This window comes from Octodon degus, unplaced genomic scaffold, assembly GCF_000260255.1.
Source record: "Octodon degus isolate 3935 unplaced genomic scaffold, OctDeg1.0 scaffold00095, whole genome shotgun sequence".
Classification (NCBI taxonomy): domain Eukaryota; kingdom Metazoa; phylum Chordata; class Mammalia; order Rodentia; family Octodontidae; genus Octodon; species Octodon degus.
The window spans coordinates 8,487,309-8,503,002 of NW_004524671.1; the positions used below are offsets into that span (position 1 = coordinate 8,487,309).

At 41.5% G+C, this 15,694-nt stretch overlaps 1 protein-coding gene across 1 annotated transcript in view; it reads left to right on the forward strand.

Annotated features, from left to right (window-relative positions):
* Window positions 1-15,694, forward strand: part of Trpm6 (transient receptor potential cation channel subfamily M member 6) — a 150,675-nt gene that overhangs the window by 53,225 nt on the left and 81,756 nt on the right. Inside the window, exons 12-18 of the mRNA XM_023722993.1 lie at window positions 849-983; window positions 2,644-2,697; window positions 4,422-4,562; window positions 7,056-7,190; window positions 8,568-8,848; window positions 10,480-10,708; window positions 14,778-14,930. Of these exons, the coding sequence (XP_023578761.1) occupies window positions 849-983; window positions 2,644-2,697; window positions 4,422-4,562; window positions 7,056-7,190; window positions 8,568-8,848; window positions 10,480-10,708; window positions 14,778-14,930 (1,128 nt within the window). The remainder of the gene's footprint in view (window positions 1-848; window positions 984-2,643; window positions 2,698-4,421; window positions 4,563-7,055; window positions 7,191-8,567; window positions 8,849-10,479; window positions 10,709-14,777; window positions 14,931-15,694) is intronic.

The window sequence follows — 15,694 nt, forward strand, 5'->3', positions numbered from 1 at the left end:
GATTCTTCGGGTGATTATAAAATAGTCTTATAAAATGTATCCTGTAGTGTATTGTCCCCCTTGCAAAACTAAGACACCAGGAGACTGTGACTAAGAAGGTTGGGGTCTAGGGTTCAGCAAGTACACATTTCTTTTTGGAACTTCTGGCAATCTATGCACTGATGTTTTCAGCTTTGGGCATTTCCTGCCTTGCTCCTCAGCTTTCTGGACACTGCAATACCCGCTTTGCTTGTTTCAGGACTTGAGCCACGGCTTTCCACCTTTCAAAACTTTGCCCTCTTTATCCACTCTGTTAGCCTGTGCTCATGGATTTCTTTTACAAAAACTCTCTGCTGCAGTATTAGTAGAGCGATGGTAGGAGAACAGGTTTACTGTGCTATTTATACTCAGAAATCAAGTAGAATTTAAATGGAAACATGGTCTTAGCACAGCTGGCAAACAAACACCAGCAGCGACAGCAGCAACCAGCAAACAAAACCAAAAACTTCACATTTTTATTAGAATTTTGTTAAGGATACACCCTATTATTTTGGGGTGCTTTGAGGTCTTTAAAAATATTCCGCTTTCCCATCCAGTGACATGAACTATTTCTTGATTTATTCAGATATCTGTATTTATTAGCTTCACATCTAAGATTATATTTTGTAATTATTCAATCTGTGTAGCTTTGAGTTCCAATGCATGCAGCTCCTTAGTCTGTTTTTCTTTTTCTTTTTGAGACAAGGTCTTGCTACGCAGTTCAGTCTGGCTTTGAGCTCACTTGGTAGCTCAGGCTGGTCTGGAATTCACAATGATCCGTGTGCTAGCATGTTAACTCTCTCTATCTGTCTGGTTTGTATCTTCTGAAGCCTGGCATGCTGGAACAAGCAATGTTAGATGCGTTAGTGATGGATCGAGTGGATTTCGTGAAGCTCTTAATTGAGAACGGAGTGCATCTTCATCGCTTCCTTACCATCCCCCGATTGGAAGAGCTGTATAACACAGTGAGTAGGGAACATCGTGCAAGTCACGTCCATGGAGTTTATTTATTTATTTATATATATTTTAAAGTCATGTGGTTTATTTATTAATTAGCAGATTATTAGGAGACTTTCAACCAAAGGAGAAATATTCTTATCAACTTACTTGACTAAGAAATAAAGACAAAGATGTGAATGAGAAAAAATTGCTTTTTATTGCATTCTTTGAAGTATCTTAAGGGCACTACTGAAATGTTGTTCCTGCTGGGCACAGTGGTCTCATCATGCCTATAATCCCGGCACTTTGGAGGCTGAGGCAGGAGGACTGTTGCAAGTTCAAGACCAGGCTGGGTTACAGAGCCTGAACGTGCGTTAGTGATGGATCGAGTGGATATTTCTCCTTTGGTTGAAAGTCTCCTAATAATCTGCTAATTAATAAATAAACCACATGACTGTATTAGTGAGACCCTATCTCAAAAAGACAAAAACAAACAAACAAACAAACAAAAAACCAAACCCAATAAATAAATAAAGAATTTAAGAAAAAAAATAAGAATTTAAGACTTAAAAAAAAAAATCTTCTCCATTACTCCTGGTAGTTCACAGTGAGCGGCAGATACCTTGTCATATTATTGGCTAGGATTTTTGTGTAAGCCCTCCAGTCCCTTAGAGACTTTATGAAACATTGTACAGTTTCAATAAATAGTTGATGATGAGACACTGTTGTGTGAGAAGATTTGTAATTGTGTGACAATGTTTGTATATTACTTTTTAAAAAAATGTATTTAGTACGGGGTCTACAGGGTCTCACTACACAGATCAGACACGTAGTGTTCCTCTTGTTTTCAGGTTCCTAAGAGCCGAGATTACAGGTGCACATCACTAAGCCTGGCCTCAGTCACCGGCTCAGCATGCCCTGGGGGCGGGGCCAGCATGGCACGCCAGGGATTGAACCCTGGTCACTGTGTCTGCCTAAGCAGGCGCTTTAGTCTGCTGAGCTATCTGGCCAGCCTGGCAATGTTTGTATATAATAAAGAATACTTATACGTGACTCAAAATTTATTTTTGCTTTTTTAAAAATTTTATTGGGGCTGGTGAGATGGCTCAGTGGTCTAAAGCACCTACTTGGAACAAGCTTGGCAAAGCACAGGGACCGCGGTTCAATCCCCCAGCACCACATGCCAGCCAGCCCGCCCCCTGGTGGGCTGAACTGGCCACACACACACACACACACACACACACTAAAGGAATAAATAAATAAATAAAAAATTTTATTTATTTGGTATAGGGTCTCACTATGTAGCTCAGACTCCCCAGCGCTGGGATTACAGGCATGTGCCACCATGCCCATGTGCCCAGGGCGGGGCCGGCACAGCATGTTGTGCCAGGGATCAAACGCAGGTACTTAGACCACTGAGCTTTCTCCATGGCCCTCTTTCTGCTTTTACCACATAGAGTTAACTATCTTTCTACCTGCGTATATACATTTTGCTTTGAAAAACATTTCACCTACCATATTTTCTCTTATGAATCTCCTTAAAATTAACTAGTTCTAAAGCTTCATAGCTAGGGACGTGGAACAAAAATTTTCCATATTCTGGGTGACTTATGTATTCTGAAATAAAATGCCCCAAAGCACCTGTTAATTAAAGGGAATTAATTCTTCCTTTTATTTTCATCACAGAAACAAGGGCCGACTAATATGCTCTTGCATCATCTTGTCCAAGACGTGAAACAGGTAACCTCATCACGGAGGTGTGAAAATACTTTGCATATCCTTAGCGTTGCAGTGAAGGGGTCACCAAATTTTGCTTCTTAAATGTAGTCTTGAATTTTATAGGGAATCGCCTACGTTTTTATACATGTGAGTCTGACAATTCCATTACAAAATCATACTCTTACTTTCCCCCCTGCTTAAGGTTTTTAAAGTGCTGAACCAGCAAGTAAGTGACATTAGCTAATAAAAACTATGAAGAACGGTTGCAGTCAGGACTTTAGCGTAGCATCACACTCCCCTACCTGAAGGCTAACCATGCTCGCCGAAGCAGAGAAGTGGGTGGTGCTGTTGTCTTCACCCAGAACCAAAATGTAATTTCCATTGTTTTTAGTATTATTGTTTTGAATATTAGTGACAATTTAGGTAGATTATCTCTTCTTCTGTGAGTCCAACCTTTGTTCTAGGGAATCAGGAAGGAGACCACTCCTGTGCTATCTTATTCATGGAGTTCCCACTGAATTTGAGTTAGATAGTACTTGAAATTGGAAGGGCTTTTCATATTGTCACTGTGGTTCATATCTACCCAAGGCACCTGTTAAAGTTCTTTTCTTGTCTTTCTGGAGGATTATGTTAATTTTCCGGGGGAGCCAGAGGGAACTGTTTGCTTGGCAAATTTAGAGTAAGCAAAAACATCCATGCTGACATGAACTTAGTTTACAATGATTTATGCTATGTCAAAATGGCTTTTCTCTCTTTAAAAATAAAAACAAACGAAGAAAAGATTTCCCTTAAATTATTTCCTTTAATTATTTCCTCTAACTTTATCATAATGAGTGGAAGGGAACGGGCAAAACTATGCTATATATGTGTGTAAGTAGCAGCAGATAAGACTCAGTTTTGATGTTGCTTGAAAAAAAAAAACAATTGTGGAAAAGAAAAACTACACGCACACCCACAGTTTTATTTCTTGTTCATAGCTTTGTGAATATTATTCACAGTCTGTCTGTTTTAGAGACCTTGTTCGGCACTGTGTGTGCCTTAAAGATTTTACTGGGAATGGTAGTTCAGAAGTGAACAGCTATGTAAGGTAGTCATGTGACATTTGTTTAAGAGGTCAACACAGTTTTCCTTTAGACTGAGGACCACGTACCTGAGAGTCTTGCACTTAGCTCTTTGACCAGCCAAGACATCTGTCTTGGTGTAACTTAACCATTTCCTATCAAAGCTCTTTGGCCTGTCTTTGTTTGTTCTCCTTCCTCCTCTGTTTTCGTTTCAGCTAGGTACAGTCCACACAGTGGAAAGGATTGCAGCCATTTCAAAAGTGTGGTGGAAAGCTAACCCAGTCCCAATTTTGGATGAAGTACATTCACTGTATACATCATAAATTTACTTCTGTAGCTACCTAATTTCTATTTGAAAAGAATTTTTATAGTAGATTTGAATGTATTTTTTTTTTAATGGATGTGTATGTATGTTTGCAGGTATAAAGGGTAAGGGAAATAGAGGCTGAGGAAAAGAAAGAATATATTTGATATCTGTGAAACTAGAACTCATATGAAGGCTAAGACCTTTTTACTTCTGAATAAGCAGATTGAGTCAATAGCTAGCCATATTAATTGATCAGTTTGAAAAGATGATGAAAAAGTTTATTTCTTGGCAATTAATTTGGTTATGCTCTGACAGATGGAAAATGAGACAGAAAAAGAGATCTGAAAGCTTTCATTCATTATGTGTTTTTGTTACAGCACACCCTCATTTCTGGCTACAAAATAACACTGATTGACATTGGATTGGTGGTAGAGTACCTCATTGGTGGAGCCTACCGCAGCAGCTACACTAGGAAAACTTTCAGAATCCTGTACAACAACCTTTATAGAAAAAATAAGGTAACATAGTTGAAAAATGCCCTTGGACCTAGGTGTAGTGGCACTTGAAGCTAGGTGTAGTGGCACATGCCTGTAATCCCAGCTACTTGGTAAACTGAGGCAGGAGGATCTTGGCTTTGGAGCTGGCCTGGGTAACTTAGACATTTAGTTAGACACTGTCTTAAAAAAACAGGGTGGGGTGGGATGGAGGTGGGGAGACAGCTAAATATGAAGGTCCTGGTTTAAATCTCTAGTACCACTGGAAAAATAAAAAGTGTACTTTAGTGAACCTAAGGGTAATTAGCGATCATAGTTGGATGTTCTGTTTATAGGCAGTTATGTACTGCTATGTGCAAAGTACAGTGTTGAGTGCTAAATGGAAAGAATATAAAGATGAGGCACTTAGGAACTCTGAGAAAAAACAGCTTTATGAATAACCACGTTAAGGGTGTAGGACTAGATAGGGTTGCTTATTAGATCAGCAGCGAAAGCACTCCTTGTTTCTTAAAATTATCATTACATAACAGGAGCTGAGGGAGCCTAATTATTACTGGAAGATGAGATCAGTGTTAGCAAGGGAAGCCTGGCGCATTTAGTTGAAAGAAGAGCAGGAGCAGGGATGGATACAGCTTGCAAAGTCGGGGATGTTTTTTGCAATGACAAGGAGGTCATGAAGGAAGAGACTGGAGGGGAGTCTTGGGTGAGATCACACCAAAAGCATGGACTATGCAACTGTTATTTTAGCATCATTTCTTTTTGGTGCTACCAGAAATTGAACTCAGGCCCTTGTGCTTGCCAGGCACTGTGCTGCTGAGCTATATCCCCAGCCCTCAGCCATTATTTTTAAAGAAGTAGAAATGAATGGCTACTTGGCTTTAGGAAATGAAAGATGCTTCATTTAAAGGAAATATCCCTTTCTATGAGTGCTCTCCTGTGGCAATAAGAGGACCATGGTCTTGGGCAGCCCAGGATGGACCCTGCTACAGAAGTTCCCCTCAGGTGCTTTCTAGTGAGGGGTCAGCAAGATGAAATTAGCCACTTCTCCAATTACATTGCAGTGACATAGGAGAGACTGTATTGTGTTTCATAGCAGACTGCTACTCATTTGGAATAGTCCCAAGTGCATGATTGGAAGTCCGAGGGATCTGAGATTGAATCTTAGTTTGTTTCCTGTAGGCATATGTATCCCCCAGCTTTCCCTACTGTGGCTAACGACTTGACACTAGCAGACTTAAAGGAGGAGTGATTTAGTCTTGCTTCTGGTTTCAGAGATTCAGTCCATGGTTAGCTGGTTCTATAGCCGTGAGTCTCAGATGGAGCAGAGCCGTAGGGCAGGCAACACGATGGGCAGAGCTGCTCTTCTCCTGGCAGTTGGGAGGCAGCAAGCGAGGGACAGATTTGGAGAGGACGGGCTGGGGAACCAGTTCAGTTCCTAGTGTCACGTCCCCATGGTCTCCATCCTTCAGCTAGGCTTCATCTCCATTTCTATCACTTCCCAATCATACTACTGTCCAATCATGAGCTGGTCAGTGGATCACTCCACTGATGAAGACAGGGCTGAAATAATCCATTCACTTCCCCAAAGCCCATGAGCAACCAAGTCTTCTACATAATGAGGCTTTCTGAGGGAAATTTTGGATCCTAACCATACGTGACAGTGTATAATCTTGAGCGTCAGCTTCCACCTTTCTGTGTGTCAGCTTCCTCACCAAAAGTGTGGGAATATTGATGTGCCTTTCATGAACTTGTCAGAGGATTAATTATGTAATACTTGAAAAATCCTTTTCTGATACATACATAGTGGGTACTGAGTAACTCTTAGTGATGATAGCTCCTTGCCATAAGGATAACTACTAATTCTTTACCTCAATAAAAATGATAATGATTTGGGTCTGGGGTTATTATTTCCATGTCCAACTTTTATCCATAAAACATAAACTGAGTATATATGAAGCAATCCCAAATTTGTAGCTCACATCTTCTAAATTTATGCCAGTCCTTTCAAGAATGTTTCTTTGCATTCTTGTTTCTCATCAAGGAAAACTTAATGCTGATAGCAGTGACGTATGCTGATGTTGGGCCTAAGCACTGGCACTGCAGTGGAGATACTGTATAACACCCGGAGAAATTCCATGGCTTTCTAACTTCATTTTAACTTGGGAGCCATTCGTGAATGGGAACTTTCTCTTATCAGAACCATAAATCTTGGTTACCTGTTTTGCACTCCTACTAAAGATAGAGCAGCCATTGATTGTGATGGGATTTCCACCAGTGGAATGTGTTGGAAGCAAAAGAGCATGTTCTGTAAGGCGTTAGGAAATAACAGTGTGCGTAGGGGATCATGGGAAATTCTTGTCAGGCGAAGAATTAGTTTTCCGGGCATTTAATTGCTGATCCTGGATGAGAGACAGAACCACTGGATACTTAATAAGAAGTAACATTATATTTTCCTTCCCTCACTGTCTATTCTTGCTCTCTTGTTTTTTTTAAAAAATTAAATAACAACATGTGCAGAGCGTGACCAGCTTACCTCCGCGCTTCTCCCATGGCTCCTTGCCCCTAAAGCGCTCCTCAGAAAGTAGAAGAGAGTCTGCAGAAAGCACCCCGCATTCCCAGTTCTGCAGAACGGCCCAGCCCTACAAACTCAAGGTACCATGTCCTTGCTTCTAGAGTTGGAAATAACAATGTGTTTTGCAGACTAAGACTTTATTTATGGCTGGAGGAAGAGAGGTACAAATGGAGGAAACATTGACAAGCGCCAAAAACAGAGGGCACAAATTAAAAGCATAGCACAGCTGCCCCCTCCAACTACGCACAAAGGCCCAGGACACAGTGCTGGCGGAGGGTGATTGCCTTGCACTTCGGTTTCTCTTCCTCATTCCTCCCTCTGCCCCTGTCCAGACAGTGACTCAGGCAAGCAGTCTACACAATGGTATTAAATGTTTGTAATCATTAGCCTCCCACCACACCCTTCTCTTCCTTACCCCAAGTCCAGTTAGGTGTGAAGGTGCTTCTCCCTCCTCTGTTCTCTCAAACTGCCCTTTTGGAACTTCTTTTTTCCTTCTGAGGCTTTCCTGAAAAACATTATAGCCTAATGTTACAGTATAGCAATGATAACGTGTGTGTGTGTGTGTGTGTGTGTGTGTAACCTTCATGTATGTGCACAACATGAATATTTTTCTTCTTCCCCATTTCCTTAATCACACTTTCTTCTGGGCATAAATGTTTTTGCCTGAGAATTTACATTTAGCAAATAGCTACCAGGTAGGCTGAGAAAGGTTTGCTATCTATGGTTCGTAGGATGAAAAGCGATATGGTCATCCTGGGCCATCATTAATGAACAGATTCCCTTTATTTATAGAAATTGAGAAAAGCTTACAATTGTTTTGCTATGATCCCTCCAATTACAAAGAGTAATTATGGAACCTTTATTTTCTTTCAGGCCTTATATTCAGTGCTTGGTTAAATTTGGGAGGCAGGTAGATAGGGACAGATATGATGACTGAACAACGGTCCCCCTTTCCCCAAGGTAATAGCATGGTGCAGTGCTTACCAGAGGGAGAACATTTTATTATTATTGGCCTTACTAGAGAAATAGGAGAAAAAAACAAAACCAGTGTAGCTGGATGCATGCCGACAACTCCAGTGACATTTCTTCCAAGGGGAAGACAATGAATCTCTTTGCTAAGGTGTGGTTAGAGATTAGAAAAATAATCTCATTTATTCAGCATGCTACTTGAACCCATTGCCTTGAGAAATTGTATATTTACTGGGTATGTCCTAAAGCAATACTGACAAGTTGTGCTTAATTAATTAAACTAATTCTCAGGTATTTCAGGTATCTAGATCTATTAATTACAATGGGAAATTTTGCTTCCTAGTTTGTAAGCCCTATTAATTCTTTCATGTCTCTTTTTAGCAGTGATTTTAAAAAATGTGTGTAGGTTACTCACCACAGATGTTGGCTTAGGTGAGCTGTCATGCACTTGAGCATTTGAAACTTATTCCTATTTTGCTTTTCAACAGGAAAAGTCTGGAGTCCCTCATAAATCAAGGCACAAGTCAAAAGAAAAACAAGATATGCTGGATGACTTCGAGTCCACCGGCTTTACTTACCCGTACAATGACCTGCTGGTTTGGGCTGTGCTCATGAAGAGGCAGAAGATGGCTATGTTCTTCTGGCAGCATGGAGCAGAGGCCACGGTGAAGGCTGTATTTGCCTGTATCCTCTACCGAGCCATGGCCCGCGAAGCTCAGGAGAGCAACATGGTGGACGACACCTCAGAAGAGCTGAAAAACTACTCAAAGTAAGACTTACTATTGTCATGGTTAGACCCTCTTATCTCCCTCACCCTTGAATTTATGAGGTGAGCACTTGCTGATTGCTACATGTAGGTGTATGTAGGTCCATCATGGGAGGGCATTCACCAGGGGGCTGATGATAGGATCATTGTGGCCTGCACACTGCGTCTGTCCCGGGACAGGTTGCCTGAAGGCTGGTGACCCTTGGCCAGCAGCATGGCACAGTCCACATTTGAAGACCCTAGAACTAGGACATTGGGCTGTGTAACTCTTCCTTCAAGAGGACAGCTGGCAAGCTAGGGCAAGCTGCTGCTGCAGCTGTGAGTCTTGGAATCCAAAAGCAGGAGATCTTGGACTTTTGATGTCCAGTGCAGGCAACCAGTATGTTTCAGTTCTCAAGGGGCAGAGACTGGTTGGCTGTTTCTATGTGTTCTCCCTGCACCCTTGGAGTGTAGTAGTATCTACCTGGAGTGTAGGTAGTGTCCACTTGGAGGATGGGTTCTTTCTCAGGCCACTCAGGTTTCTGTGCTAACTTCCACAGATACCCCAAATGCTTTAGGAATTCTAGATAACCCCTCATCCAAGCAGTCAAGGTGATTCCCAGCCCTAAGTGTTACAATTCAGGGACTGTTGTGTCACAGGGATCTTAAGGAACCTTGTGTTATATAGGAAAGTGAGGCCTTCAGCTCAGGAAAGCTGGGTCCTAAGTCCAGCTGATTCCTGATACATCCGTCTCACTAGGTGACCACATTTCTGGCTTTAGTTTGATTTTAGCCAAAAGGTTGATACATGATGGGACTTTAGTGACTTAACTAGAGTAAATAGTTTTGGAATGAATGATGGTAAAAGCCCCTCCCATTCTGAAATTCTTGGATCCTAAGTTAAACTAAGTTGTTTTGTTTGCTATATTTCTCAGGTCAGGAAAACAGGAAAGTGCCTTATGTTAAAGAACAACAGAGTGTCATGTCAGTGAGGAAAGCAAGAAGCCTAGAGAATGTGGAAGCAAATTTATAATATTGATTTTGAAAAAAGTCCTGAGGGTGAAAGCTGTCTCGGAGCAGATAACCTCATGGAAAATTTCCCGGGTGTCTCTCTGGATCTAACTTCTTAAACTATCATGGCATTTTATAAAATATGACAAAACAAAAGACCCACAAACTTTCCTTAGAAGGAAATAGGACTTTCAGCCAGAGAGTTGTCTGGGAGGACTTTTCAGGGAGCCTCAGGCCAAGCTGTGTTCTGAGTCACATGGTGTACAGTGAATTGTCCTGATGAATAGTTTGGGAGTGAGCTACGCTCTGTGTGCTAACGTGTAAAACATCCCTGCTCCATTCCTCCATGGAAGGGAGGAAAATTACTTTGTTGATTCGCCAGCCTTTTAGTTTCTGCAGACTGAGATTATTTTTGGGGGGTACTGAGAATTAAACTCAGGATCTTGCACTTGCCAGGCAGGTGTTGTGCCACTGAGCTTTATCCCCAGCTCCAGACTGAGATTTTGGATTTCTTTTTTTTTTTTTTTTTTTTTCTTAATAAAGTCAGATTAACTAGCATTTTCTGAGTCTTGTGTCCAGTGACTTAGAACATTTCTGGGGCTCCCCCTGTCGTGGTAGTCTCCATTCCTAACTGCTCATTACAGGCAGTTTGGCCAGCTGGCCCTGGACGTGCTGGAGAAGGCATTTAAGCAGAACGAGCCCATGGCCATGAAGCTCTTGACGTATGAGCTCAAGAACTGGAGCAATTTCACCTGCCTGAAGTTGGCGGCGTCTGGAGGGCTGCGCCCTTTCGTCTCGCACTCATGCACCCAGATGCTGCTGACAGACATGTGGGTGGGACGTCTGAAGATGAGGAAGCACTCCTGGTTAAAGGTGCGTGTACCTGTGCCGCGGAGGTTCACGTTAGGTACTGAAGGTCTGTATGCACCTGTGCTCCGTTCTCAGGAGCTCATTCCTGCAGGATGACCTCAGGAAAGCCAATTCACATCCTGGCACAGGTGAGCTGGGACGTCACAGGAACATCTGACGACTTCCGTTTCTCATTGCCACGTGACTTTTAAAAACGGAAGTAGTTGTACCTGTCTTCCAAGTCCACAGCAGAAGGGACCTGTGTGAGTGGAAGTGGTCAGAAGAAATGAACAGCATGCATAGCACTTCGTTTTGGCAGGTGTCTCTGATAATCCCGAGTAAATAAGACTCAGGTTTTTAGTGAGGTTGTTCTCAAGAGGGTGAGCCGCGGCCAGGCGTGTAGATCACAGGTAGGGCACATGCTTCATATTCGTGGGGCTCTGGGTTCCATGGCCAGTGTCAAAACCAAACAAAGTACAATACCAACAGGCAGTAAAGTAGGTGCCGTTAGCACTGTCTTTTGCTTTGTTCATGCAATGTACTGTTCCAGGGAGTAAGTGGGTATTTTGTAAGGTTGCTTGAACACATCCCCTGGCATGTGTTCAAGCCACTAATCCCCTCCAAAATCTTAGCTCTTTCTGTGACTTAAATTAGCAAGAGGGATTGCATTACCTGATGAGGACTTTTAAGCTTTGAGAGCAAAACTACCTTTCAGTTATTAGCCTGTGTTCACCCTTAGGTAGTACATAATGCTCATAATGGCTTCTCTTAGATGAGAAATGCTTTATCTGCCTATCGGTCTATTAGTTTTTGCTTTGTGACAGGGTTTCACATTTATTTATTTATTGTGGCTGGCTCAGCCCATCCTGAGGGCGGGGCTGTCATGGCATATGGCGCCGGGGATTGAACCTTGGTCCCTGTGCACTTGCCTAAGCTTGCCTGAGCAGGTGCTTTAGACTGCTGAGCTATCTCGCTGGTCCTCACATTGATATTTATGCTGGCTTTGAACCAGGTAGCCCAGGCTGGCCTTGAACGGACAGCAGCCCTCCTGCCCAGCCTATCTAGTGCTGGGTTTGCAGGTTGTAGCACCATACTAAGATCCAAAATAAAAATAATTTGCAGAGAAAAATAAAAGCAAGATGATAGGAAACTGGGAAACTGAGTTTATAGAGGTAGGAAGAGGATTTAGGAATGGAAAAGGCAAGGAAGGGAGAGGAAAGGAAGAAGTAAAAAGAACGAAGGTGTGACATGTATGTGCCAGCGCCCTATGAAGAGTGTATTCACTATGTGTCACTAATGTGCACTGATACAAGTTTAAAAAGGAATACATACGTTTATGAAAGTGAATAAGGAGTCAGGTGTGGCAATTATTAAGAGTTATGTAAGAATACATTTGATATTTTAATTTAATTCTTCCTTAAAAATATGATGTATCCCACATAGAATGTCTGTTCTAAAATATAGGGCCGGCCAAATAACATAGCGGATTAAAGCACCTGCTTAGGTAGATGCAGGGGCCAGGAGTTTGATCCCTGGCAATTGAGCCTGGGCGTGGTGGCATGCACCTGTAATCCCAGAGCTTGGGAGGCTGTAAACAGGAGGATCACTATGAGCACAATCTACACAATGAGACCCTGTACTAAATAAAAAAAAAAAATATGTATTTGATGGATGCAGATTGCAGAAATGAGAGAGAAGTCAGTGAAGTGCTATCACATATAGATTCTTCTTTAACGCTATGTCAGAGAGAGGGTTTGTTTCCACAAGTTGCCTTTGACCTGCCTTGGCATTAGCCTGGGAGGTGGTAAAGCAGATGTATGAGTGGGTCCCCTCTGGCCACCACTGTGCTTAAATATTCAGGGAGAAAAGTGAGGCTTACTTCACTGATGGTTTGAGGAATAAATTATCCTCATAGCTGTGCCCTGTGCATACTTCAGTTTTCTCAATTTATTGCTATTGAGAACCTCATTAATTTTTCTTGCTTCACACCAAAAAAATGAGATATGTTGGAGTAAGATGAGTTGTTCTGCCCCAAAACATACAGCGAGTTGATAAAGTCTCCAAGCTGCAGAGAGCCGTTATTTTCTAGTGTCTAGATCCTAACTGATCTGAGCTGAGCTTGTGTGTTTTAGGAACAGCTTTGCAAATAATTATAAGCTGTCCCAGTTAGACTAATTCCAGATGGATGAGACTGCAGGAATGCCATATGGCACTATGTGGATGGGAAACGTTTAAATGCTTTTAGTGTGTAGACTCCAACCTATCTTTTGGAAATGGATATTGATATCCTTGATACTGGTATTACTCACTACTGTTTCACTAATATTTCACAATGTCCCTACAGTAGACGAGGGCAACTGAGGCTTCCTCAAGGAGCAAGTTAGGAGCCAGTCCTTCTAAAGTCACCACTGTAACTATGGCTGTCTTCCACTCCTAGGAGGGTGTAGGTATTCTGGGTTCTACATCTGCAAACAGAACGAACACACAAACACGCTTGTATCAGAATTAGAGAAAGTTGAGAGAGTCTTTGTAGGACACCAGCCCAAGCAAAACAAAGGAAGATGATTTCACTATGAAAAGCAAACAGATGAAAGATTGACAAGGATATGCCTTTCATTATTTAATCATGAGTGACTGGTTTAATCTTATTTTTGGTCACTAAATCTCAGAATACTGAGACTTTTAGTTTGAAATAGGGGGTATTAAGTGCATTTTAGTAAATCTTCTAAACCATTACCTTAAGAGGCCATATAAGCTGAATGTCAAAACTATTTTGAAATAAATGTTCATAATTCACAAATCAGAGCAATGCAATGAAAAAAGTTGTGGATGTTTTTATTGATCCTTTTTTGGGTCTTATTACCAAAGTATTTGTACAGGATTGGAGGTGGTTCTAACTTGATACTTTTATAGTCTTTGAGGTTTTTATTTATTTATTCTTTTCAACCCAGTGCCTTTGAACTGAGATGTAGCCTTAGCTTAATTTTTAATTTTTTATTTTCAGATGAGGTCTTTCTAAATTGTAAAGGATGAACTCAGACTTTCAGTCCTCCTACATCTGCCTCTCAGAGTGCTAGGATTACAGATGTGTGCCCCAAATCTGGCTTAGAATCCTTACAAACCTATCGTATGAATAAGTTTTAGTATGTTTTATGTGTTAATATCTACCTAACAACTTTAAAAATGATAAAACCTTGTGCTATGTGTATTTTAAAATTGTAGATGCATATCTGTTTAGAAGTAAAGTTTTTTTTTTTTACAAAAATGGGACTACTGTATATATATTATTTTTCTGAGGCACGTTTCACTATATAGCTGAGGGTGGCCTTAAACTCCCTAGATAGCCCAGCTAGCCTCAAACTCGTGGCAGTCCTCCTGCCTCAGCCTCACAAGTGCTGAGATTACAGGCATAGATCATGTCTGGCTGTATATTGTTCTGTAGTTTATTTTTTAAAACTCACTGTTGTATGGATAACTTTTCATTATAATCAGCATTGTATTTATATTCCACTGTTAGGCTGTTCCTTACCAGCTGTCCCTATACAGGTGAATATTTAAGTTTTAAGTTTTCACTGATTTTTTTTGTTTTATTTTGGTTTGGCTTTGGCTTTGGTTTTTTGAGACAAGGTCTCATTATGCCGCCCAAACTCACAGTCCTTCTATCTCTTCCACTTGAGTGCTAGAATTAAAGATGGGACCATCATACCTGACACTTAGGTTACCACTAGGTTTCTGCTTTTGCAAATAACTTTGCAGTGGACACCCTTATCTGCATATGTTTGTGTAAATGAGTGTATCTAAGGGGGAGGCACATAAAGAACTGAAATTGCTGGGTCAAAAAGTATATGCAGAGTCAAGATATAAATTGAGTGAAGAATGAATGTGATTTTTTTTTTTTAGACAGTGTCTCTCTAGGTTGGCCTCAAACTCATGAATCCTTCTGCCTCAGCCTCCCAAGGACTGGAATTGTAGGCATGTGCCACACCCTGGCCTGAATATGATATTTTTACATGTGCTTAAATTCTTAGTTTTTGAATAGCGCAGACATCTTATGTATTTTCTACTACTTAGTTTATTTTTTCTTCTTTGGCAGATCATCATAAGTATTCTTTTACCACCCACCATTTTAACATTGGAATTTAAAAGCAAAGCTGAGATGTCACATGTTCCCCAGTCCCAGGATTTCCAGTTTATGTGGTACTACAGCGACCAGAATGCCAGCAGTACCAAAGAAAATGCTTACACGGTTAGTGCCACGTTGTGATAAATCGAGCTTTCGGGGCATTTGCTGGACACAAGCATACACAGCCCTAGAGTGTGTTTATACAGTGATCTCTTACAAATGTCTCTTGCCTCTGTGATGTGTCTGGTATTGAATATGACCAGAAATACGGGGCTAGAGAGATAGCTCAGTGGCACAAGTCCCTCCCTGACAAGCACGAGGGCCTGAGTTTGATCCCTCATACCCCCTATCCCCCCAAATGCCTCCGACTCCTCAGCTAAGCATTGCCTTCTCCTCTGCCTAATTATCCAGCATGTATTCTTTTTCAACTTCAAAGACAAAAACCAGGGACTTTATTATACTGATAGTTTTTTAAAGTTTTCTTTTCCATTGTGAGTCATGGAATAAGTTGATTACTACTATAAAGCAGTGGCGAGCGATGCCTCAGATCCTTAAAATCCTTAGCTATAGCATGCGTAGATTTCATGCTGACTCCGCCCTCTCACTCCACAAGTGTCTCCTAATTCATCTAGTGGCTCCTTGTGGTTTTATGTGAATTCCAGATGTGTGGCCTCATGGATAACTTGAGCCACTCCTCAACAGACTGTTGCTGTGAGTGTGTTTTATTTTACTTCATCTGTCCCTGTTTGGATTGCAGCTTCTTGTAAGACTGTCTTGTCTCCACAGTGAAGTGTGGGGAGCCTCTTCCAGGTTACTTACACCAGAATGAAGCATCTTTGGCACCTCGTCTTATGTGCTTGTGGATTTGTGGGGCATTTTTTTTTTTT